The 26651-nt window shown below is 38.4% G+C and overlaps 2 protein-coding genes across 2 annotated transcripts; one reads left to right on the top strand and one right to left on the bottom strand.

Moving 5' to 3' along the window:
* Nucleotides 1–1960: 1960 nt before the first annotated feature.
* On the bottom strand, nucleotides 1961–12211 carry LOC128621705 (A disintegrin and metalloproteinase with thrombospondin motifs 15). The gene is made up of 8 exons (XM_053647660.1): nucleotides 11306–12211; nucleotides 7403–7535; nucleotides 6749–6913; nucleotides 5651–5934; nucleotides 5354–5531; nucleotides 5022–5197; nucleotides 4381–4556; nucleotides 1961–4291 (listed from the first exon to the last, which is right to left on the bottom strand). Exons 1-8 carry the CDS (start codon nucleotides 12209–12211, stop codon nucleotides 3523–3525), a joined length of 2787 nt encoding a protein of 928 aa, XP_053503635.1. The 3' UTR covers nucleotides 1961–3522.
* A 2055-nt stretch (nucleotides 12212–14266) lies between these two features.
* On the top strand, nucleotides 14267–21656 carry LOC128621706 (A disintegrin and metalloproteinase with thrombospondin motifs 8). Its single transcript, XM_053647661.1, has 9 exons — nucleotides 14267–15485; nucleotides 16447–16686; nucleotides 17134–17266; nucleotides 17355–17522; nucleotides 18163–18461; nucleotides 18781–18967; nucleotides 19243–19415; nucleotides 19555–19730; nucleotides 19845–21656. Exons 1-9 carry the CDS (start codon nucleotides 14769–14771, stop codon nucleotides 20566–20568), a joined length of 2817 nt encoding a protein of 938 aa, XP_053503636.1. The 5' UTR covers nucleotides 14267–14768; the 3' UTR covers nucleotides 20569–21656.
* Nucleotides 21657–26651: the final 4995 nt, after the last annotated feature.

Here is a 26651-nt window from a genome sequence, read left to right on the forward strand (position 1 = left end):
GGACTTTTGCAGTGATGTTTGTTGGTAAATCTTAAACACTTAAAATCTGTATCCTGTGTTTATATGTTTCTGGAAAGATGCTTTGAGACAATGTCCATTCTTAAAAGCGCTATACAAATAAAATTGAATTGAATTGAATTGAAGTAAATGAGACCTTTTAGCTGTTCTCGTGTTTGCCAAACGGGAATCAAAGAGGGCTTTTGCTGAATGCGCTTTGTGATGATGTCACATGACACGTTTTGGCACAAATCTGCAGAAAATCTGCAGTAATTTTGAAAAATAGCAAGGTCCTGCAAATATTGCGGCATTTCCTTGATTTTGCATTCATTTTTGTGATCGCAAAATCAGGACGGACTGATAAACCTTACTTTGTGCACGGGCATTGACATGCTAGAACAGGTTTGGGCCCCTTAATTTCAGTGAAGGGAAATTGTAATGCTACAGCATAGAAATACATCTTATACACAGTTGTATGCGTCTAACTTTGTGGCAACAGTTTACGAAAATCCCACATATGAGTGTGATGGTCAGGTGTCCACATACTTTAGACCATCTAGTATATGTATGTATGTGTATATATACATCTCTCTCTCTCTCTCTCTCTCTCTCTCTCTCTCTCTATATATATATATATATATATATATATAGCAATAATGCAATTAACTCTCCATATGCTATTATATTACACTATATCACCAAAACATATCACTTTTTTGAACATGCCATTCCAGATTCCTTTCTCCTCTGTGCAGTTATAATAACCTCCACTCTTCTTGGAAGGCTTTCCAATAGATTTTAGGGTGTGGCTGTGGGGATTTGTGATCATTCAGCCACAAGCGCATTAGTGAGGTTGGGGAATGTGTCGGGTAAAGAGGCCTGGACTGCAGTCGGTGCTCCAGTTCATCCCAAAGGTGTTCAGTGGCATTGCGCTCAGGCTCTGTGCAGGACACTGCAGTTCTTCCATTCCAAACATTGCAAACCATGTCATCATAAAGCTTGCTTTGTGCACAGAGGCACTGTTCCATTCATGCTGGAACAGTTTTGAGCCCCTTAGTTCCAGTGAAGGGAAACTGTAATGCTCCTGTATTCAAAGACATCCTATACAATTGTGTGTTTCCAACTTTATGGCAGCAATTTAGGGAAGAACCACATATGAGTGTGATGGTCAGGTATCCACATACTTTTGGCCATATAGTGTATAAACTGATCACACCTATGATGTGTCGGTGTCATTAAATAATAATAATAAAAAAAGGTTAGCAATGGAAAATTGCTGTGGTATAAGAGGAATAAAACATTTTAACACGTGCTGTTATTGGTAAATAAACCATTTTTGGGTGGTAACAATAAATCTTTGCACCTTTACACCACCCCATTATTATTTTCCTATAACGGCTCACTGTGCCTTATTTATCTTACACAAATATAGACTTTATCATAAAAACCTGTTTCTGCTTCAGCTTCAACTAATCAGTATTGGCAGAACAAGTTGTGCACCAGTCTTTTAACTCCATATAGCATTTCTTGCCAGATATATAATTGCTATATCTTATTATAAAAGATTCCTTCTGATATTAAACTGATATTTTAATATATCTTTTAAAAAGCATAAACTTGCATAAAACATAGTAGTTATCTTTGTGTGCAGTTAGACATATGAAATGCGGGAGTGGGTCTCATTCTCCTTGACAATAGAAAAGGATTATTAGGCATGTGGTAGGCTGTGGCTGTTTTTCTAGGAGACACAGAACAGATGTATCAGCAGAATTACAGTGTGCAGTGGAAGCACTAATAATTTCCAACTCTATCACGGAGCTTAGTGACTGCAGCTTGGCAAAATGATCTAATCCTCTACTCTCTGTTGCTTGGAGACAAATATCAAACCTGTATTTTATATGCTTTGTATCAAAAAGATTAAGTATGCAATTTAAATTCATGCATAAATGTTTATTTATGCACAGTTAACATAATGTATACACAGTATACAAAGGAAACTGGTAGCAAAATATAAGTGCTTCTTACTACACTAAAAGATACAACATACAGAACCAATCCTCAAAACTTGGTTTTTAGAAAGAATAAAAAAAGTTTCCTAACCCTTCTTAACTAAAATCATAAAATGCAATAGATATTTGTCTAACTAAATCTCCTCAAATACAGCAGAGAATAAAACCAATACACACAAGTGTGTTCAGTTACTTTAGAGGAACATGGGGAACATGATGGGATCCGTCATCGTGTTTGCAGCTAGAGTGTACTGATAGGGTAAAATAATCACACAGATGGGAAATAGAGTATTCAACACATTACAAATGCCTACATTTAAATGTAATTTATCTAACGGTTAAAAATGTTTAAAAATAGGAAATGACAAATATTTTGTGACAAATAGTTTTTGACTGTGTGGTTTTACTTGGGTTGCTGTTTAATTGTGAATGTAGATATACTAGAAAGCATGAAGTGGGATGATAGAGTATTTTTCAGTACAAGGCAGAATCAATGAATGAACCCAATATTATAATATAATATTTTGTAGTGTAAGAGCAATGTTTCACATTTAATTCAAGCAGTTAAGAAAAATCAGATGCTTTCAGTGTAATTTCGAACCCTATTTATGACATTGTTTTGTATTTATCATTTTTTGCCGCATAAAGATGAATGTTATGATCAGACAACAAATGATCTTCTACTATGAGTCAGTGTCTTTTCGAGGTAGGTCATGTGACTTCAAATCATCACAAAAATGATAAGGTTTTTACCTCAGCCTTTCCAGTCATGTATTTCTGCAGTCTCACCAATCACTGACTACGTTTACATGGACAGCAGTAATCTAATTATTGACCTTAATCTGAGTAAGATAATAATGTGATTAAGGTGTTTACATGAGTCGCTTTTAGAATACTCCTGTCATGTTCCCGTTTTACATGTTTTAGAACATAATTAGATTAACAGCCCGCGTCATTACGTCACCCAAATTGCGTAGTTACCGTCTATATAATAGCCGAGATACATGTATTTTTCCCCACTACAGGCCTATAGTAGGAAAGTATGCGATTTGGGACACAGCCGAACTCTCTTGTTCGCCGTAAAATGTAAAACTGCCGTGTGTGATTGTGTCCTGTCGCAAAATGCTGTGAAAACTCCCACACAACGTTCATAATGTGATTAAAGTGTTTACATGTCACTATTACACGTCCATAATACGATTAAAACAGGAGTACTCCACCTGTCTTAATTAGATTATTGCTTACTTCGATTATGACCTTAATTAGATTAAGGTAAGTAAAAATTGCTGTTTACATGGTAGTTTCTTAATTAGAGTATGGTCTTAATCGGATTAAGAGTGGATTATTGTTGTCCGTGTAAACGCAGCTACTGTCTCCTGTCACACAGCTGGGGTACCATGAGATACACAAGTGAAAACAAACGTAAATCAAGAGGTTTGTTTAGACTGAAAAGAACAGTTCTATAGACTATATGTCCACAATGCCCAAAGGAGTTTGAGCAAGTCTTAACAAGTCTCTAGCAGGTTTGAACAGTGCAGAAATCCAGTTCGTGTGGCTTCCTCTTGCTTGAGCAGCGGTCTCTGGGTAGGAGTAGCCCTGTTTGAGTGACACAGTGTAGAGGCCTTTTCTTGAAACCTTTCCCACAGCTTTTTGAGCAAGCAGACCACTCACCGATACTCCACATAGGGCAAGGGCCACCACACACCTTCTGAGAACTAGGCCTTTGGGTGCTGTCACAAAATGCAGTTGCTTTCCCATTTGAGTCTAGGCACTGAACACGTCTTTTCTGAAAGCCATTGCCACAGCTTACAGAACATTCTTCCCAGTCACTGGTAACCCATTTACTAGAAGGTTTCTGATAGGCTAACTTTTTTAGTTGCACCTTGTTGGTGTCTACCAGAATGCTGTTCTGTACATGCTTCCTTTCCTCCTTTTTCAGAATCTTCCCCTCCTTGTTATTGGTCAGGTAGTATGAATAGCGCACACGAGGAGGTGTCATTTTCCCCACGGACAGCACCTCCACTGTCAGGGGCTCCTGGAGAGGTCTCATTGCCTGCACCTTCTCCACAGCTGTGGATGTTCCACTGTAGCGTAGTGTAGTGTCATTTACAATTATATGTCGTCCAACAGTAGATACCACATAATTCCCATTGAGAAGATATTGACCGTGAATGTTCTTGATGGCTAAGTAGTTGTCATCATTTGCCAAACCGCGATATCCACGTTGCCTGATGTCTATATTTGAGGCTCCGACTGGTAGAGTGATCACAAAGTTATATCCATGTCTAAAAAACAAGAACAGCTGTTATATATTTTACATCTACTTTCTCATACACACTGTTTATAATATGGAAACACCTAAAATAGAACTTACACAGGTTTGGTGAACACTCCAGAGACTTTGTGGCAGTTCTGGTTGTTCCCTCCACACACTCCACACTTGTCAAATTTTACGCTGGAGCCCAGCTTTCCATCACAACCTGCTTTAATGCACTTCCCTTGAACACAAACTGCTGAAGTATCTGGGGAGCAGAGTGTTCCATCCACAACCTGATCTCACAGATAAAACACTCTGTCAGTGCACTCTGCTTAACAACCCTAATGGCTAATGTATTTACACTAACAATGGCCACCTAATACAGAACACTCAGACAGTAAAAGGTGTTACATTATACAAACCCCCCCCAAAAAAAGGGAGGTGGTTGAACATACCATACCAGCTACTCAGCCTCAGGGAAGTACAACGGGAGTATCACTGTCTGAGAGGTTCAGTTTGTCATTTGTTTATTTTGAACTGGTTCTGACCGAAACACTACAGCTGCATATAATTCCGTGCACAACTACTCTTTCCTCTCCTGACTTGCCACTGATGTAACCAATAATTCTGGCCCCTCTTACTATACACATTCACATATGGCATAGATAAGCTTCTACAGTTATCATAATTGTATAACTCATAAGATATTGAGGGTGTGTAACTTTTGACAGAGCATACAGAGATAGTGATGTCCACACCTTTGGAGCAAGTACGTAAAAGTATCCTGTGCCACTGGCTCTGCAGATAAGCTTGCATCTGTCTTTTGGAGAAACTCCGGAGTATTTAGGGACCCACATCACAGAGGGTCTAAGTCTGTTGGTGTTAAGGCTGAAGTTATTGAAGGACTCGCACTGCTCCTCACGAAAACTTTTGCCTGCCAAGTGTAGTACATCATCAGTACATTTAATACACACATTCGGGGGCACATTACCACAAAGAAATATAAACTTACAAGTATTCTTGTTCATGTCAGAAGAGTTGAAACAGACACCCTTGTGGAGGAGGTGTAAAGAAAATCCATCCTGCTTACCTGAATATTTGCATGGCTCCAGATTGCAGGAGCGATATTTTACACGCAGGCCTTGACAGTATTTGCCTCCATTTTCTGGAACAGGGCTGCTGCACTCCCTTTTTGCCAGCTGAACTCCTCCTCCACATGTTCGAGAGCAAGATCCATATGCTCCCCACTTAGCCCATTGTCCATCTACCTGTGATAGAAAACATTAAGAACCATCATGTACAGAATGCAATCTAGAAAAACAAAACATTAGCAGTTCAAACATTGCATTTAAAGTGGAGCAATATTAGCACGTTTTCATGCTCTCACCATTGGTTTAATGGTGGTGTTCCTATTACTGCAAGCACCCCCGTAGCATATCCTGCTGTTGCCACAGCTGGTGCCATCAGCCCAGGGGAAGTGGCGAGTCTGGCACACCAGCTGTCCCCTGGCCTTTCCTGTACACCACAGCTTTGAGCAGGCTTGCATGTACGGACAGGGCTTGGACCCAGAGCCGAATGCCAACTCACATTGGCGGCTGAGGCTGTAAGCAGTTCCCGGAGGATCATCTGGTAGCGCAAGCAGTTTCTGGGGCTTGTCCAGTAGACAGTCGCCTTTTGAAAACAGACCAGTACTTGAATATGTTGAATACAGCATACTTGCCATATTAAAAACGTGAAACATTGATAACACTCAGAAAACGTGCAAGCAGATTTACTAACATGCTCCAAGGAGGACTGCGTCTTTCAAATAAACAAAGTAATGAATATTGTTGCCTTATGAATATGTAATTTGGAACATTTCTATTTAAAATGACAAAATACAAAGTGGTGTCTATGCAGATTGATTAATTTAGCATAAACAATGTTATTTACAAAACCTGTAAGTCACTTCTGGAACAGCGACTGTGTGAACAAATTAATATGAGTGAAGGGCAAGTATTACATTTGCTTGAGCCTGTTGGAAAAAAAGGTTCTCAAAATTAAGACTTAATATTACTATGGTAAAGTTTTCATATTTGATACCAGTCACACACTTGATGCTAACAGCATTTAAAAAATACCTATGAAAATAACCATTTCTTTACATTTACCTTATGAACATTATACACACTCTTCAACTGAACATCTAAACTTGTTCAACTGAAACTTGAACAACTAAATTTGAGACATTTGAATATTTTGTACAAGCTGGTAGGTTTTCTGATGCTGTAAATTTTAAATGTAACTTTCATGAATCGGAAAACAACTGTATTAGAGTTTCAAGCTAAAACCCTATTCCTGATGCTCTCCTGTCTGAGCAGCCATGTCTGAATGCCAATATTGCATTGTGTAGCCGCTGTTGCTTTAATGAGAGAGAGTGTGGTGTGTATCACATCTAGCATGTAAAAAAAGACCCATTCTATGCAGGCAGCCTATGTGGACTTACCATGACCGGCATCCAGGAAGTTGGTCACAATGGCTGCACTGCAGCTGGACCAGGGACTGTTGTGATCAATCTGGATGAGGGTAGGGGACATCATGTGGTTGTCCTTTAGTTTCCCAAACATCTCACAGGCCTTCACATTGTCATGTGGCATATTGAGGACATGGCCTGGACATTGAAATAATCACTGGGATGAAACAGGCCTGTATTGTGAAATCTTTTTTTTTTCTTTTCTTTTTTTTTTTCTTTTTTCTTTTTTTTCTTTTTTTTTTACACTTAAGTTGTTTTAACCATTTGATTTAATTAAGATGCATGCAGTGCTTATGCACTTAGAGGCAGCATAGAAATTAATATTTTACATGTATTTGTTAGCATGTGGTAGTATTTTCCCATCTGTTACTCTTTACAGTACTACTTTGACAGTGGTAAAGAAATGCTCTATAAACTGTTCTGTAAACATTCTATCACTCGATGGCTTAACAGCAGTTTTCATCACTTTTGTCATTAATAGCAATTCCTTGACAGAAAATACTTCCGTTAAGGTCAAGGCCTACAGCTAGGACCAACAACTGACATTAAAAATTATGCAGACAACTTTTCATACCATGTATTTACTGTGGAGTAAACTTGGAACATTAAAATAAACATTGAGCTTACCTAATTCATGTGCTGTGGTGAAGGCTGAGGGTAGGCCATCATCCTCAATAACTGAACAGCTTCTTTTGGGATCGCACATGGTTCCAACATCAGCCATGCCCAGAGTGTCACAGGTGGTAGCCCCACACAAGTCCTGGTGGAATTTTAAAAAGACCATGACCAGTAAGTAGAGATTTGATGTGAGACAGACTACAATGTGAGTGTTATTTTAAGCAGGCTTAGTTGTCCGACTGAATGTACAAATGAAAGTAAGAACTTCATTGTGGCTGAAATACCGATGTGATGTGCATCATGGGGTTTCTGCTTGGTAGTGATCAGCAAACTGGGCTGTGAATATGATTGTCTGGCCAAATAATGAGAAGTGTCATTCTAAATGACCAATGGGGGTGGCCAAGAATTTCTATGAAAATCTGTAGTCAAAACACAGATCATAACTGAGAGAGGAATGATCACGGTATGGCCAGCTGTTGCCTCCATGAATAAAAAATTATTAGGCGTGAATGAATGGCAAGAAATTGAAACTTAATGAAGTATTTTACTGAACAGTTTATTCCTTATATGGTGAAAAGCATCGCGCACTGTCAGACTGAAATTAATGGAAAACACACTCGGTAAGTTTTTTCTCATAATGTTACTGTATTCATATTAATACTTAATACTTCCTAGCTGTGCCCAAACTCCAGCAACTGTTAAAAGTTTACACTCCAATTACAGTGCTGTGATTTCTGATTTCTTCTGTTTGTGTACATCTCATACTAAATTGTTTCAGAAATAAAAACAAAATCTAAGACAAAACTAAGGCAACCTGAGTAAACACAAAATACAGTTTTTGAATGTTAATGTTATTTGTTGAAGCAAAAACATTATCCAATACCAACTGGACCTGTGTGAAAATGTATTTGCCCCCATAGTTACTAATTTGTTACTAAGTCCCCAAATGTATGAAATTGCATTCATAATGGGGTTCAGCTGGACTAGACGCAACCAGGCCTGATTACTGCAAACGCTGTTCAATCAAATCTACACTTAAATAGAACTTTTTCAACTGCATAAAGTTGGTTAAAAGATCTTACCCAGTAATACACTATGGCAAAATTGAAGGAAATTCCAGAAATTATGAGGAAGAAGGTGATTGAAATACATCAGTCTGGGAAGGGTTAGAAAATTATTTCAAAGGCTCTGGGACTTTGAAACCACAGCAAGAGGCATTATCTCCAAATGTAAAAACTCGGCACAGTGGTGAACCTTCCCAGAAGCGTCCGACCTTCCAAAATTCCTCCAAGAGCACAGCAATACTCATCCAGGATGTCACAAAAGAACCAAGGACATCATCAAAGGACCTACAGGTTTCTCTTGCATCAATAAAGGTCACTGTTGATGACTCCTCTATGAGAAAGACACTGGGGACAAATGGCCTCCATGGAAGAGTGATAAGGTGAAAACCACTGCTAACCCAGAAGAACATTAAGGCTCGTCTGAATTTTGCCAAAACACACCTTGATGATCCTCAAAGCTTTTGGGAGGATGTTCTGTGGACTGATGAGTTGAACGTGGAACTGTTTAGAAGACAGGGGTCCTGTTACATCTGGCATAAACCAAACACAGAATCCTTATGGTCAAGCATGGTGGTGGTAGTGTGATGGTGTGGGGATGCTTTGCTGCTTCAGGGCCTGGGCAACTTGCAATAATTGAGGGAAACATGAATTCTGCTCTCTGCTACAAAATCCTAAAGGTGAATATCTGGTCTTCAGTCCGTAAACTGAAACTCAAGCACAAATGGATTATGCAGCAGGACAATGATCCAAAGCATAGGACTAAGTCCTAATCCTAGAAGTAAGTGAAAGACTGATCTCTAGTATCAGAAGCGTTTGGTTGCAGTTATTGCTGCTAAAGGTGACGCAACCAGATTTTATGTTTAAGGGGGCAATTAGTTTTTCACACTGGTGATAGGTGTTGGATCACTTTTTTTTTGCTTCTATAAAATAATTTTAAAATAAAAACTGTAGTGTGTGTTTACTCAGGTTGCCTTTGTTTTGTGTTGTATTTCGTTTGAAGATATAAAACTATTTAGTATGAGATATACACAAAACAGAAGAAATCAGGATGGGGCAAATACTTTTTTCACAGCACGGTGCTTGGCCATATGTTGAAATATGTTTACTCTTATTTATGTAATGAAGAGATCCAGAGTGTTTTCCACAATCAACCAAATATTACATAAACCACACAAATCAGCATAGTGCAATACCGTGGTGTTTTTACTTGAGAATAAAAGGTTATTCCTACACCAGAGCTTGAGCTTAAATGCATTAAGGATTCGACAGCAACAACTTGGCATTGACCCTGTGAACACTTGAGTCATGGTCAAGTACTTCAAGCACTTTACTACCACTGTTATAGGGGAATTCCATACATTTTCTTTCTCTTTCTTTCTTTCAGTATTTTTTTTTTTTTTACTATTTCTGGATAATTTACTACACAGTGTTTTCTTGTGTCTTTGTGAAGTATGTTTTGTCCCTTCACATTTTTTTCTGCTTTCTTTTTGAACCCTAGCCTGTGTAACATTTATCTCTATGGAATAACATTTGGTGTACTCCTTGCTTGTGTTTTAAACCTTATAACCCATGACTTATTGTACATAACATAGATGCTATACTGTATGTGTACTGTCTATACCGCTCACACATGTAGCCTACATTTTCTGCATAAACATGTATCCTCTTGTAACTTTCTCATCCTAGTTCCTATGTACTATGTAGCATTTAGAAAATGACAGATAAACACTATTACAGAATGCCAACAAATATAACTTCAACAACTTCACTGGTATTTGGGTTAACAAACAGCTTGCATTTGTACTGTAGATATCATGACCCTTTTGCATGACAAAGATTTTCATACAACATTATTTGTCTGATTTGTATGACAAACATATTCAAATATAATTTGTTTTAAAACCACTGTTTATTTCTCAGTGAATTAACTATACTGCATTTGTGAGAAATCAACAAAATTCCCCTTTTAAGCATTCTCACATACCCATGCATGTTACAGTGTATATAATCTGAGTTTGTGGCTTTCAAGGAATTTCAAAGAAGAGGGCCTTTATGGTATATTATAGTGTGTGAGTTGGTCCTGGGGGACCCCTCTTATAGCACACTTTAGCTTTGCTGATTAGCTGGATCAGGTGAGTATTAAGCAAAGAAAACCTATGGAGCCTAGATTCCCAGGACTACAGTTTACTACACTACCTCTGTTACACACTATATGGCCAAAAGTTTGTAGACACCTGACCATCACCCCCATATGTGGTTGTTCCCCAGACTGTTGCCACAAATTTGGAAGCACACAATTGTATAGAATGTCTTTGTATGCTCTAGCATTACAATTTCCCTTCACTGGAACTCCGAGGCCCAAACCTGTTCCAGCATGACAATGTCACTGTGCACAAAGCAAGATCCATGAAGACATGGTTTGCCAAGTTTGGAGTTGCAGAACATGAGTGGCCTGCACAGAGCCCTGACCTCAACTCCACTGAACACCTTTTAGATGAATTAAAACACTGACTGCACCCCAGACCTCCTTGCCCAACATCAGTGTCTGACCTCACTAATTATTTTGTGGTTTCAATGGGCAATGCTCCAAAATCTAATGGAAAGCCTTCACAGAAGGGTCGAAGTTATTATAACAGCGAAAGGGGACTAAATCTGGAAGCAGATGTTCAAAAAGCAAGTGTATGCAAACATTTGGCCATAGATTGTACATCTATAATGTATTTATATATTTTGGTTGCAGCCCCATGACTCGCGTGCACATGTGTTGAGCATAATCATTCATTATACACAGAAACAAGTAAAACCTGCCTGCTGTGATTAAGTGAAGTGATACAAGACTCTTCCTTACCTGCTTTGTGAACAGAATAGCAGTGTCCCAGTACTCAGGGTGTTTGTCATTCACCTTGTTCAACCTTCTCTGCCAGGTGCAGAAGTTGCGTAGTGTGACAGCAGCATTGCTGGAAATCTTGGGTCCTTCCTCAGGCTCATAAATCACCAGCATATCCACTACTACAATGTTGATGAGGTTCATGATGCTGGGGTGCCGGTACAGCTTGGCGGCAACAGCCATGAGAGTCAAAAGGTAATGTCTCAGGTCGTCCCCATGGAACTTGGCCATGGACTCGTCAGCTACAATCAACACCTCCACATACCTGGACAGAGAAACAAACCTTTTGGACCTGTTTGTGCCTTTCAGAGCAGCCTTTTTTCGTATTTCCGCGTGCGCCTTTACGCGCTCGGGCATTTGCAGTGGTTCTGCAGCGCCTTGGTTCAATCCAGATGTTACTCCGCATCTTGACGTGACATTACGGGGAAACCGGCGGCGTATAACGTGCGTCTTTCCAGCGCTTGAGGGAAATCCATCACCGGTCTCATTCCCTCTGACCTGGAAATCGTATTCCATACCGTTATAAGAAAACGCACCGCGCACTCCTCCACACACACTGAGAGCCGCGGAGGAAGAAGGGTCCGAGTTCACATCCCCGGAGTAGAAGCAGCTGCGCAGAGACGACACTTTTGAGAGGATATGTTTCTCATATGCGACGTCAGGTGCAAGAAAACTAGAGTCGGGTACAACGTTCAGATGGAAGAGCTGTTTAAAAGCCTTTATTTGAAAAACCATGTTGCGATCAATTCTTCTCTCCCTGTTCTCACTGCCAAGTTGCACAAGTTCGCAAAATTCGAGTTCTACGCACATGTATAAATTGGTAATAAGCAGGAAGTTTAAAACATAAAACACCTGCTGGACGTACATTGTTAATTAGTGCAGCGATGCCCTCCAAAAATACCATGCAAGAATTTGTAGTGCCCTTAATGGCATGTCTTAATTATCCTATATCAGCAAAATGACCTCAGTAATCCATGGCTGTGCAGACTCTGTCAGGTTTCATCTCTTGCGTCATATGTAAACAATTCACGCTAAAGTGAGAGTGGTTAGGGAGCTGAGAGCTGATTGGGTACTTGCTCAGCTCGCCTGAATAACGCTGAAGCTGGAGGGACATTTAGGCGTGGCCTTAACCGATGGTGCAAAATCATATGAAGTGTAAACGCATAATCGATGGGAAAGTGCGCACTTTTCCAGATACTATGTAGACTATGTTTGTGGTAAACCCTAGCTGCTGTATAGTAACTGTATGAAATGAAATTCTGTAACTAAAAGAATATCTTTAGGAAAAATTTCCGTGTTTATAGTTCTAATATACATATTTTATTTTATTTTATTTTGGTTAATGAATGCTTGCATTTTAAGAGTTTCCCCAAGTGTGATAAATGCGCCAAAGGCCACCTCATGTATTCACAAAGAAGCAAATTTCCGCCCTCTTGTGTTCGACTTTTGTCACCATTTACTTTGAAATATCATTCATGCTTAGTTACAGGTCTGTGCATTTAAACTAGTAAGTAAACATGATTTTAAAAAAATGCTGACCATACCCAATCACATACCTTACTAACTGAAAGAAAAATATTTTGGTGTTTGAGGTTTTGGGGTTATAAAAGCAAAAGCAGAAGCAAAAATTTTAGGGACATCCCAACAGTATAATACCTTTTTTGTCCCACCATAAACTTTTAGAGAAGACATGCACTATAACTATAAGATAAGACATGTTGTCTTATAACAAAAACTCAAATGAAATGACAAAAATGTGGTTTAAAAAAATATTGTATAGTCAAATTGTTATATGTGTCATTTAATGGTGGAAATAAATCATTTGCATTATTAATTAATTTTAAGTAATAATAATTATACATTTAAGCTGTATCACACAATGTTACTGAAACCCATTTAAGTAAGAGTAAAACCAACAAATCACAAGACAAACAATAAACAAACAAACAAACAAACACAAAGATGCATCATCAAGCACCTTTCTAACAGCATGGCCAGGAGAAAAGCAAGTCCCCTCAACTATTTGCTCTCTCTCTCTCTCTCTCTCTCTCTCTCTCTCTCTCTCTCTCTCTCTCTCTCTCTATATATATATATATTGTCAGCACAGCTCAACAATTCAACTCTGTTACTAAGATTCCAAGCCCCCTAAAAATGCAAATTATATATATTTTTTAGTTATTAATGCTAAATAATGTATGATGAAAATTTACCGATTGATGTTAAAACACTATAGGGCCCCATTCCTATATATTGCCTAGGGCACTAAAATCACACCTGGTTCCAAAGTTATCATTCTTTACTGAATAATGTTTAAAATTATCCTGGATCTTCAACTCTATTCCTTGTACACCTATAACAAACAAGTTGTTTTTTGAAGACTATTGATGCCTCACGTACTCTAATAGTGGAATGTCCCTTTAACCAGCAACAAGTAATAGCGTAATTTTAATTTATTACTTAAATGATGAATAAAATAGGCTTTACAAGGCTTCACAAGGTTTTACAAGGCTTTACAAGCTTTACAAAATCACCCAAAGCGCATCGAGCTCCAAGTGATAGAAAAAATTGCGCTCTAAATCTCTATACCGCCTCCTTGTGGATGTGCCAGTTCATTACACATCTATATACTTAACTTGATGATCCAGCTCCTAAATGCGCTAAATCACATCGTCATCTGTAAGAATTGATAAAGATTGCCCTTCACAATCTATGAGTCATTTCATCTACACATATAGTCGACAGTTGGCGCACACACTGAATTTATTAACCTGTTGGCCTGTTATGCAGATAACTAGGCTATTAGTAGATAGTTAACACCATCAATTGATCTCAGGTGACAGAACATGAAGTTCTATGACAGCAAGACGACAGTTAAGATAAAGAAATCTAAATAGGTTTATAGGAAATAATATATTTACGGTCTAAGCTGTGGCATTGAAGAATGACTTTTAAAGAACTACCAAGTTCATAACAGCTCGTCTTGGAGACAGGAGCTGTGCAGGACTCGAGGAACAGACTCGGGTTTTATATTGGGCCAGAGATGTGAGTGGGAGGAGAGACCACTTCAGAGATTAAATATAGCCTGTTATACTTCTGTTTTTTTTCTCAGCAGAGTTCGACAGTATAAAGAGCGTTTCTGTGGTGGACACAGATGTACTAAAGCGTGGAGCTGAGAGAGAGAGAGAGAGAGAGAGAGAGAGAGTCCTGTAGACTATGTGAATCAGGGTAGCCTATGTGGACCCACTAGAAATATACAGTACCGTAGATCTTCGCTGATGAAAGCACAAGCTGGATAATTAGACCAAGGCTGTGCGCAAATCCTTAACGCGGGACAGCGGCGAGTCGCAGCGGGTATAACGCGCCGGACAAAACGCGGCATCACGCTCAGCATAAAGTGCGTCTAAATCTCTGCCTATCGGATAAAATGTGCCCGTGGTATTATATTGTACTTTTAGCTGCGTGTGTATTCAGTGGGAGAGTTTCGGAGGGGTTTGAAGCAGAAGAGGTCGTGCCTGTCCGTTTAACGGGACGCACCGGGAGACGCGTAACGAAGAGAAGCGAAGATCATCCGAGTTTTATACTCAGGGCTTTCGGGCGCAATTTCACACTGAATCTACAACCGGACACCAGCTTTATATCCCCGTTACTGAAAGCGTATCATATCCGAGCGAAGGATTTATCCGCAGCACAGAGACAGGTGTCAGTCTTCGACCTAACAGATGTGAACATGGGTGAAACCGCAACAGCTGGATCACAACTGCAAGGCTGCTTCTTTACAGGAACTGTTGACTTTAATGATGAGTCAGTGGTGTCGGTCAGTCTTTGTCACGGCATTGTGGGATCGTTCATTTCGGACGGAGACGAGTACCAGATCAAGCCCAAGCGCTTTGGCACGGGAACGAACGACAGCGCAACTGACCAGCTGCATGTCATCACAAGACAACAACTGACCAAAACACTTCGAGGCGCAAGTCAGTGGCTTGCTGGGACACATGGGGAAAGTTCCCTGAGGTCAGGTAAACACAGCAGGGATAGCTCAGGGTCTTCCAGACGCAGGCGCTTTGTCTCCGTGCCGAGATTTATCGAGACTCTGGTGGTGGCGGACGCTTCAGTGTCGAGTTTCTACGGAGAAGACACCAAGGCGAGTGGACAGACACATGAGCAGATATGAATCAATTATTTCAGAGATAATTTCATAACTCGTTTTTTAAAAACAACAACAACAACAACAACAACAACAACAAACACAATTGTACACACGTGCTGCGCTATTACATACCTTGTGCTGGATTACACCTGAAGTCAGTGGACGAAATGATCATAATGATGCTCGAGACGGCAGTTTAGAGGAATTTTCCTACACAGTAAATAAATGAAAATGCGTGTTTATAATGTTTATGTAAATCCAAACGAACACCAAGGGTTAATTAAACACTATGATATCTTAACTGTTAAAACATTTTTCAAAATAACACATTCTATAAAAAAATCATCACTTTCTGCCCAAATCAACTCCTTTTTTTGACCTTTTACTGCTTAAAGGAAAATAAATTGATACTGAATTATTTTTTTATATAGGCTAAACTAAGTGAAGTTTATAATGAAACATATGTCCTTTGTATTTACCTGAGATTATTAAACTACTGCTTCCCCCCCCCCCAGAAAATGTTATGATAATCCCAGAAGGGCACAAATCATTCATGTCCTTAGTGAGTTTTGCAGATTATATGCAGAAGTGTAAATGCATGCACCATCTGGATAGAGGAAACACATAATGTAGATTCAGGGTTAGGCTCACTGGACTGGCAGTCAATTAGCTCCATTTTATTAAGAAAAAATTCACATGCACTAGCCAACTCTGTATTGTGCAGTTTCCAGCTATGCGAAAGGTCTTTAGAAATAAACCTAAAGTGTATTATTGATGTAGCTAAATGGCAATTTAAACTGTAGATGACCTATCCTGATCTGAATGTATATTTAATCCTAAAATAAGTAAAGTGCTTGTACTAAGGTATGACATATGGCTCAAAAGCACATCTTTTTAAATAAGCAAGTTTGGCAGTCATGATTAATACTGAGCTTTATTTTCTTCCTTCTAACAGCACTATGTCTTGACTTTGGTGTCCGTGGCTGCTCAGATTTACAAGCATCCCAGCATTAAAAACTCACTGAACATGGTGGTAGTGAAGTTGCTGATAGTGGAAGATGAGGAGGTTGGACCATCTGTCTCCAGTAATGGAGGCTTGGCACTTCGTAATTTCTGTTCTTGGCAGCAGCAATTCAACCCATCCAGCCAGAGGCATCCTGAGCATTACGACACTGCTCTGCTATTCACTAGAGAGGTGAAAAAAAAAAATGAAACTAGATCTAACTGTTTTAAATCTAGACAGTGCTTTTTACTGGTTAGTGGTACACGCTTGCTACTGTGCTGGCCCTCTGTAAGGTGTAGTCATATGAATTTGATTAACAAGCTGTGTTCTGTCCAGCTAAGATTCGGTTTATGTGTGGCTAGGTCTTATGTTGGGAAATGGCTAGAAAAGATTCCAGGCATGTTGTTAGGAGTCTGTTCAGATACCACACTGTTAAACTTTGTCACTTGATAAGTTTGTTGTCTGCCAGAAATATATATATATATATATATATATATATATATATATATATATATATATATATATATATATATATATATATATATAACTTTTTTTATGAAAACACAAAAATATTTATTTGCCATCATTATGAAAAGAAGCTGATTTAAAACATAAAGCTGTTCATTTTGTTCTTACAAGGACATTTGTGGCCATCAGAGCTGTGACACACTTGGCATTGCTGATGTGGGGACCATGTGTGACCCTAAAAGGAGTTGTTCTGTTATTGAAGACAACGGACTACAGGCGGCCTTCACAATAGCTCATGAATTAGGTGTGACTATACTTAAAAGTGTACTAACAGACTTAATGTTTTTACATTCACATAAGTGTGTATCCATTAATTAATATTTTCTGTCTAGGCCATGTGATGAGTATGCCTCATGATGACTCGAAGAACTGTGAGAGGTATTTTGGAAATCTGCCCACGCATCATGTTATGGCTCCAGTATATACAAGCTTTATAAAGAAGTCCCCCTGGTCCCCCTGCAGTGCATTCTACATCACAGAGTTCTTTGACAATGGCCACGGTATGTACCTAATTATATAGTTATTCACTGTAGGCAGACTTTAATACCTAACATCAATATACAATAACATTTAAAAGAAGTACGTGTTAAAATATATTAAGGCAAAGCTTTTATCTTCAACAGGATTTTAGTTTACACAGCTGTGCTGCTGAATCTGACTGAACTGACAAGTATTTAAAAAAGAAACAAGTTTATAATCAGCATAGAAGCAAAAGCCAACATCATCTTGGCTATATAGAAAAAGAGAGCAATAGGAGCCGAAAACTGAACTTTGTAGGACATCATATTGCCCTTTTTCTCTGAGGGATCGTAATGGAAACAGGAAGTTTAATCTCTTAAAAGAATATTTTGCTGTTCACAGAATAGAAGCATAGACAAAGTAAATGTCTCTGTAGTACTGAGGTCATTTTTAAAATAAATTATTTACTTCCCTCCTACTTTACTGTAGAGTTTGAGGTGGGCGATCTTCTCCCATGTGGCTCTTGCTCTCATTTGGATTGCTCTTCTTAGCTCACTTGTCCAGATGTGCATTCCTGCAGGTCTCCCTAAATGTCAGCAAAGGGAGCCAGACATTCCTACTATTACACAATATGTGTCTCTCTAGATTTATGGTGCTCTCTTCCTCAATGCTTATTAACAGGAGACTGCTTACTGGATGCCCCTGAGAAGATTTTGCCCTTGCCCAATGAATTGCCTGGTGTGATTTATAGCCTGGACCACCAATGCCAGCAGACCTTCGGAGAGAATTTCTCACACTGTCAGAATGTCTCTGCTGGTGAGGTGTGCAGCCAGCTGTGGTGCCAGGAGGAAGGCCAGTCTGTGTGTACCACCAGAAATGGGAGTTTACCCTGGGCAGATGGCACAGATTGTGCCCCCAACAGGAAGTGCCTGGATGGTGTTTGTATTTCTTCTGAGGAGGTAATGGAACCAGGTAACAAGGTAAATAATAATAATAATAATAATAATAATAATAATAATGTGAAGCATCTTTAGCATCTTTTCAAATAATTCTTCTTCTTCTTCTTCTTCTTCTTCTTCTTCTTCTTATATATTATTATTAAATAGCCCGTCATGAGGTTCTTATATAAGTCTTGGTATAGTAATTATTCGTCTATATTTTTATCGCTTAAAACTTAAAGAATATCAAGTAAGTGACAAGAACTTTATTGAACATGGTGCTTCAAGTCCATATTTGAAATTAAGCAGTGCACAATATGACTGTGTTATTGTGAGTTTCTCTGGCTGTATGTGGCTGCAGGAGGTGGTGGATGGTGGATGGGGAGAATGGGGCGTGTGGAAGCCTTGCTCTCGCTCCTGTGGTGGAGGAGTAATGTTCTCGTACAGAGAGTGTGACCAGCCAGTTCCTCAGAACCGAGGAAAATACTGCGAGGGACAGAGAGTTCAGTATCGCTCCTGCAATACACAGGCCTGTGAAACCAGCCATGGTATGTTACACGCTACACTCTGCTGAGCAGTATTTCCCTATTCAGGTCTTCAAATGTCAGTTTTCCACTGATAAGGTGTGGATACTGTCACACTCAGCAAATTACCAAGCTCTTCGTGAGGTTATAAATGGTGTTTTAGAAAAGAATGAGAAGAATGCAATGCACTTTTGAAGGAAAGTTTGGAAACTCTGATAGAAATAGCTAGTGTTGGCTTGCATAGTTTTGTTCTGAATAACAGGTTTCTTATTTTAATGTCAAATGGTGGTTAATTACAGGGAAAAGCTTCCGTGAAGAACAGTGTGAGAAGTATAACAATCCCAATCATTTTGATATTCGTGGAAATGTCAAGCAGTGGATACCAAAATATGCTGGTGTATCACCACGGGACAGATGCAAACTCTTTTGTAGAGCAAGAGGCAGCAGTGAATTCAGAGTGTTTGAAGCCAAGGTAAATACAGAGCCCTGACTTCATTTTGATAATGAAGAGATCTGAAATTCATGCTTATTTTTAAATTAATTAATGGCTTCATTGTTTTAAGGTCAAAGCCTTGGTAAAAGTTCTAATTACAAGTACTTCTTAACTGCAGGTCATTGATGGAACAGCATGCAGTCCAGATTCTACGTCAATCTGTGTCCAAGGCCAGTGCATTAAAGCTGGCTGTGACCTCCAGATTGGCTCCAATAAGAAGCTTGACAAGTGTGGTGTATGTGGTGGGAATGGTCTTAGCTGCAGGAAGATATCAGGTTCATATAATAAAGTCATGTAAGACCACTAACCTTAATGCTTTACCATTGTTACTGCTATGGTCACTGTTATAATAAGTCATTGTTATAATAGGTTATTGTGAATGACTAATTTAATCTCTTCTATTTTCAGCCAGGGGTACAGTGATATTGTAACAATCCCAATAGGGGCCACCAACATTGACATCAAGCAGCGGAGCCTCAAGGGCAAAAAACATGATGGGAACTACCTAGCTATCAAAAGAGAAAATGGTCAGTATATACTGAATGGCAACTTCTCTGTGTCCACTGTTGAACAGGACATTCCAGCTAATGGGGCTGTGCTCAAGTACAGTGGCTCAGCAACCATCTTAGAACGGATTCAGAGCTTTCGCCAACTCAAGGAAGCCATCACCATCCAACTCCTGTCCACCACTGGAGAGACAGCCCCAGCAAAGATCAAATATACATTCTTTATCCCCAAAGGCATCCCTTTCAGTAAAACAAAAGAAGGAAAGACATCTGTTCATCCTTTTGGTGTTCCACAGTGGGTAGTAGGAGAGTGGTCAGAGTGTTCCAAAAGCTGTGGTTCAGGATGGTCTCGGAGAACAGTGGAATGCAAGGATAATGCTGGCATTTACTATAATCACTGTGACAAAGACCTCAGACCTGCAGACATCAGGCCCTGTGCAGATCTTCCATGTCCCATGTGGCAAATAGGCCCATGGTCTTCATGTTCCCGAACATGCGGTCATGGGGAACGCCATCGCAATGTGGACTGTGTTGATTTCACTGGGAAGGTTGTTGACAAAGAGAAGTGTGATTCTTCCAAGCAACCCAGGCCAGTATTTGGAGAGTGTATGTACCAGGAGTGCTAAACACACCTAAGCAGACTTTAACATTAGACCTGTCCTGAAGGCCGCAAGTCCGGCATGGTTTGGTGATTCCCCTCATCATTAATTCATTAATTCATCCCATTATTTTAATGCCAAGTTTAGTAGGTTTGTAAAAGCTGGTAAAGCACCAAACTGTGCTGGACTCCTCCAGCCATCTGGGATCTAGTAGTTGACAGAAAAATGACAACTATTACTAACCTCCTTGACAGGGCTTTGAAGCAAAGCAGGAGAAGCTTAGTTTTAGGATGAAGAACTAAATCAGTCCAAACAACATGGCTTTGGCCTGTTTGAATGAAGTGCTGTTTCCAACATATATTTAAAACCACTATTGCTTTATTTCCAGTAGAGATCTACCTCAAGTGGATATAATATTTTAATCAGCGTCCTCTGGTTGTTTTCCCATGCAGTGAAGCTCTAAATCAATACAGACTGAATAAATCAGTATCCAAGCATTTCAGTCTTGGGATACACATTCAGTAACTTATTTTTTTGATAGGTCTGATTGTTATTTATGTCATATAACAGTAATAGCTCACCTACAACTAGTCAAATTAATGATAGTTGAATATATTTCTTATTTTACTGTTGCAAAGTCATTATGGTATTCACTTTACAGGTTTTGTCCAAAGCTAGTAGAATTGTTTTAATTTGTTCTGAGAATTAGTGAAATGATGATGTAGAGTACTTTAATGTGACAGAGTCAGTATGGCTTTCCCACTTTTTCCTCTAGTAATTTAAGCTAAGAAATAGTTTAGTCATGTTTGTGACATGCATTTACCGTACATCTATATTACCCGAGGTGATACGAGCATGATTTACTAATTTTTTTAAATTGTTCAGAGCCTTCAACCATTTCTGCATTGTCTCATTATGTAAACTTTATATGAGCATTTCAGTTGTGTATATTACATGTATCAAACATATCGAAAAACAATAATGTGTATTATCCCTTCAGTGAAGGTCCATGCTATTTTATTATTTCATAACATCTTCATAGAGTTATTTATTATTATTATTTTTAAAGTTTCTATATTTTAAATGGTCACAAAATAAAAATAAATTTTCTTGTGGTGCTCTCTGGATTTTCTCATCAGTAATGTAAATGAATTAAAATGACAAAATTGTGAATTTTTTTTTAAAAAATTTATGGGTAGACATACACTATATGGCCAAAGGTTTGTGGACACCTGGCCTTCACACCCATATGTGGGCCTTCCATAAATTGTTACAACAAAGTTGGAAGCACAGTATTGTATAGGATTGCTTTGTATGCTGTAGCATTACAATTTCCCTTAACTGAACTAAGAGCGCCAAATATGCTCCATGAGCTCCATGAAGACATGGTTTGCCAAGGTTGGTGTGAAAGAACTAGGGTGGCCTTCACAGAGCCCTGACCTCAACTCCACTGAACACCTTTGGGGTGAATTGGAACTGTGACTCCACCCCAGGCTTCATCACCTGACAGCACTAATGCTCTTGAGGGTGAATGAGCAACTCCCCACAACCATGCTCCAAAATGTAGTGGAAAGCCTTCCCAGAAGAATGGAGGTTATTATAACAGCAAAGAGGACTTAAATCTGAAATCTGATGTTTCAAAAGCACATATGGGTGTGATGGTCAGGTGATGTCAAGTGATGAAGTCTATAATCACAACATTGTATCATATTTTTATGGCATGTATCTGTCATTATAATGCCAGTTTAATCAAACTTTTAACTTCTTTCTTGCTTCTAAAGGGCTTCCAGTGAAAATCCAATGTAAACCATGTCAACCAAATTTTAAAAGAATTCAAAATCCATCATTCTCGAGAGCTAGTAAAGCTGGTATAGATTTACATGATGGTTAAAATAGAAGCGTTTGATACAGACAGTGAAACTTTTTTTTTTAGCACAGATTGGCCTCGTTTTGTGTTTTTTTTTCAGTGCCCTGTCATCATTCCTCTCCCTGCACTTTCTAAAACAAAGTTTCACCCACATAGGCCTATGTGAAGCTTTTAGTATACTAGAATAAGAAATGGAAAAATCTCCTGCCTCTGAGGAGACACATAGCTGAGAAGCAGCTGTTGTTCATCCTGCAGTGGGCTAAACATTTGGCTCTCAGTGAGGTGCATCTGTAACACTACTTATATAACCTAAAATTTAAATTTTACATGTTGTGTTTCTTTTCATTTTATAACAATATATTTTTTTTAAACACAACACAGAAATGCTTTCAAATCTGCACACTGAACCAACAGACACATTCAGTGATAGTTCACATTAAAGATTCAGTATTCATGACAGGAAAGTATGCCCAAGATCCAATGACTTTCTAGGAGATATCGTATCTCAAGATGCAAGATTCAAGATTTGTCAAGAAAAGCTCTATCTTCGTCTACAGTTTACACACAAAGTCCGTATACAGATCTATGTATGCTAATATACAGTTTTTGGCCCCGTCTAATAACCTATTTAACTGCAATGAACTTCATTTTCTCTAATGGTGTGTATGTAAATCTTTCACTCAGTGCTGCTGGGTTTAATTATATAATCTTGGTCCCTGTTTCCATCCTTTGCTACAGAAACGCATGTTTTGCCTGGTGTCCTGCGACCAGTACAGTAATGAGAAACATGCCTTATTAAAACAGCAGGGCTACTCTTAATTATCAGCTGAAATGGAGCCTCATGCATTATGCTGTACTTTTAAGCTTAGGCCTGACATTTATAAAGTTCTGCTTCACTCACTGCAATGTTCCATTATTTCGTTCTATATACTCTGGAGTTTGAGGTACCTCAGTGACAAATGAACATTGTGACATTTACTGTCAGGAATGGTGGCATTTACTTTTTCCTCTTCTGATGCCTGGGAAATTGCAGTGCCAGCAATTTATTGCATGTGAGGGTACTGGGGAACTCACTAGTTAAACTAGTATTTAGTTACTTTTGTCATCATTTTATTATATATGATTATCATTTTATCTGACTTTATATGACCTAAGTTTCGATCATTTATACAGTACTGTGCAAAAGTTTTAGGCACCCTATTTTTTTTTTAGTTCAAACTTGGTTATAGATTTTTTTATTTTATGACTTCTACATTATCGAGTCAGTACAAAAAAAAAAACGTTTTAGATTCCCAAATATTAGTTTTCTAGTAGAAAATTAAATATTACAGAAAAATGTTTGTATGTCATTAAAGAACGCAGTATATTAAGTAAGAGACACTTTTCAGACAAAAAACATAATGAAGGCTTCTGGGTTTTGCTGCAGAAATAAGAAGTGAGTGCGACAGTCAAAGTCTCCAGATGAACCGTGTCTGGTTCTGCAAGACTCTCAATAAAACTTACAGCTCATTTCCTTATAAAACTGCACTAATTCTACCAGAGACTACTATTTTTATTTTTATTGTAAATTTTTTGTCACACCAAATATTGACTTTGTTTCATTTACTACTGTTTATTGTTCTTTATTGCTCTCCACAGTATTTCTTTGCATGTGCCTAAAACTTCTGCACAGTACTCTGTGTGTGTGTGTGTGTGTGTGTGTGTGTGTGTGTGTGTGTGTGTGTGTATGTATGTATGTATATATATATATATATATATATATATATATATATATATATATATATATATATATATATATATAAAAAATTGTATGTGCATATATGCATGGGTTCTAGATACCATTTCCTCAAAGATATAAGATTAACTCATTATATGATAATTGGCATTTGACAGAAATGTTTGGCATGATCCTATAAATTTAGCATATACCTACTTATGGCCATTTTTATACAAGACTAAAACTTAGTTTTTAGAATAGTGACAAGTCAAAATGATGCTTCTCTGATTTTGAAGCTTCCTAACAATGCTTCATCTAATTTTATCTTCCTCTTTTAGACAGAACACAGACCTGTGAACACTAACCTTTTTAGAAGCACAAACCTTCATGGGTAGTCAAGGCAATGAGATGCAAGTAGGACAGGATCTAATTGGTGATGATACTGAACCTACTCATAATGAAACATTTCAGTATGTGTTATAAAACAACTCTGAGGTTTGAGGGTCAGTATTAGCACCACTGGCTTTCCTTACAACTTTATTCATCTAAAATGGAACAAAATTGCATTCATTATATTTGCTGCAGATTTTGCATAAAATTGGGTTGGAGGAGGAGCAAACTGCTCCATCTGGCTCAAAATATATGGTATTTGTTCTTTCAGATTTAAGGATATCGAGGATTATGTGTGGATTCAGGTGTAGAAAATTGTGCTGATCCTAGATTAGTGTAAAATGTAAAATATGTGCAGGAATTCTTCTAACTCTAAATCCTGTGTGAAGTTCTCCCCAACCATTGTTTATATAACACTCTCACTCAGAAGAGGCAGGGCTGTCTCATTCATGTTTAACATCAGGATTATCCCCCATCCCCTCAAGCAAGCTGTTCAGTGATGTAATGAGGATCATGATGAATAGATGACTAAGAGCACACTGAGTAAGTGTGAATAGGCCTTGTGCCTAGAGTTCCTGGAGAAAACTTTAGTTCCACTGGGACCCTGACCAGGATAAAAGGACTTACTGAAGAAAAGGAATAAATGAATGAATGGGATAGTTGGCACACATTTAAATATACACCCACTTGCAAATATAACTGAAATGCCTCAGTGCCACACTTTAAAGACATCTGTAAGAAGTATCAGTGGAGGTTTATTAAATAGTATTTTTTATACATTACAAATGTATTTCTCAGATACATGCTCAGCTTTTCCTGTAGCACTGAGATATGTCTTGAATTGACGTCAGTCTTCAAGTTGATGACATTTTTACAGAGAGATTCCCTTTTTTGGATGAAGTCAGAAGAACAAGGCGAAGTAAGGGGAGTGAGAATGTAACCCGATGATTCCATGTACTTAGCTAGAGGGATATTTCCCCTCTAAAAGGAGTGGAATGTGTACTGGCTGTTCCCTGTTGATAACAAGGCAAGTGAGACAAGGGGAGGATATCATACTGTAATTCATAATTTGTCTTTTCCTGAGCTGTCTCCAAACTCCCATGAGACCAGACTAGATATTTTTCCAGTTCATCTCTGTATTTCCATGACCCCCAACTTGCACTTTATTAGGCTAAATGGATTATACAAATTACTAGATAGTGTTCCTGTTTATTGCTGTATTTTCAAAAATGATAAGAAGGTAGTCATGACTTCCAGACATCCAAGACATGGTTACCAAAAAAATTCTACTTTATTTGAGTGGTTTCACAATGCTGATTATATATAAACCGGAAGTACAGGAAGTAAGGGTGACTTTAAAGTGTTACTCTACAGTCCTCCCCTAGAGGGAAGCACAGCGCTGTGTAGAATCTAAAAGCTCTTACTCTGTTACTGAAAGTAAATAATTAAATAAAATAACAATAATATTGTTAATATCTAACAGTTTGGCAAGAAGCCAACATATTAATTCTGCACTGAAAGGAGGGAAGGAATTTACTAACTGACATTTACCCTGAAGTGACAACAGGTTAGAACATTTACATAATTTTTTTCTTACATCAAGGGAACTTGGCAGATGCTCTTACCCAGAGCAACTTACATTTATCTCACTTATACATCTGAGCAGTTGAGGGTCTTGCTCAATGGCCCAACAGTGGTAGCTTGGTGGTGCTGGGCTTTGAACTCACTACATTCTAAGCAGTAAACCAACACCTTAACCACTGAACCATCACTGCCACAATACAAGCGCAACCTTGAAAATTTTTTAGACTCACCTAATCCTTTTGACACATTACATGTTATCACCTTCAGGTCAGATTTATGAATGATACAAGACAGTTTCCCATGTTGTTTCTAATCATTTTCTCAATGATTTATAATGTAATGTAATGTATCATGTAATGTTTCACATTGTGCCAAGCTTAGTGTGCAGTAAATTGGTACCAATTAAAGTGATCCAATATTCAATTGCACTGTACATACAATATCATATTATTAAAAAAGATAAAGTATTTTGGAGAAGAGATAGACATGTTATATAAATGGGCTTTGGACTTAGATGTTTAGAAATTCAAATACTATTTTAAGTATACTATT

The sequence above is a fragment of the Ictalurus furcatus genome, chromosome 17 (assembly GCF_023375685.1).
Source record: "Ictalurus furcatus strain D&B chromosome 17, Billie_1.0, whole genome shotgun sequence".
NCBI classification, from domain to species: Eukaryota; Metazoa; Chordata; class Actinopteri; order Siluriformes; family Ictaluridae; genus Ictalurus; species Ictalurus furcatus.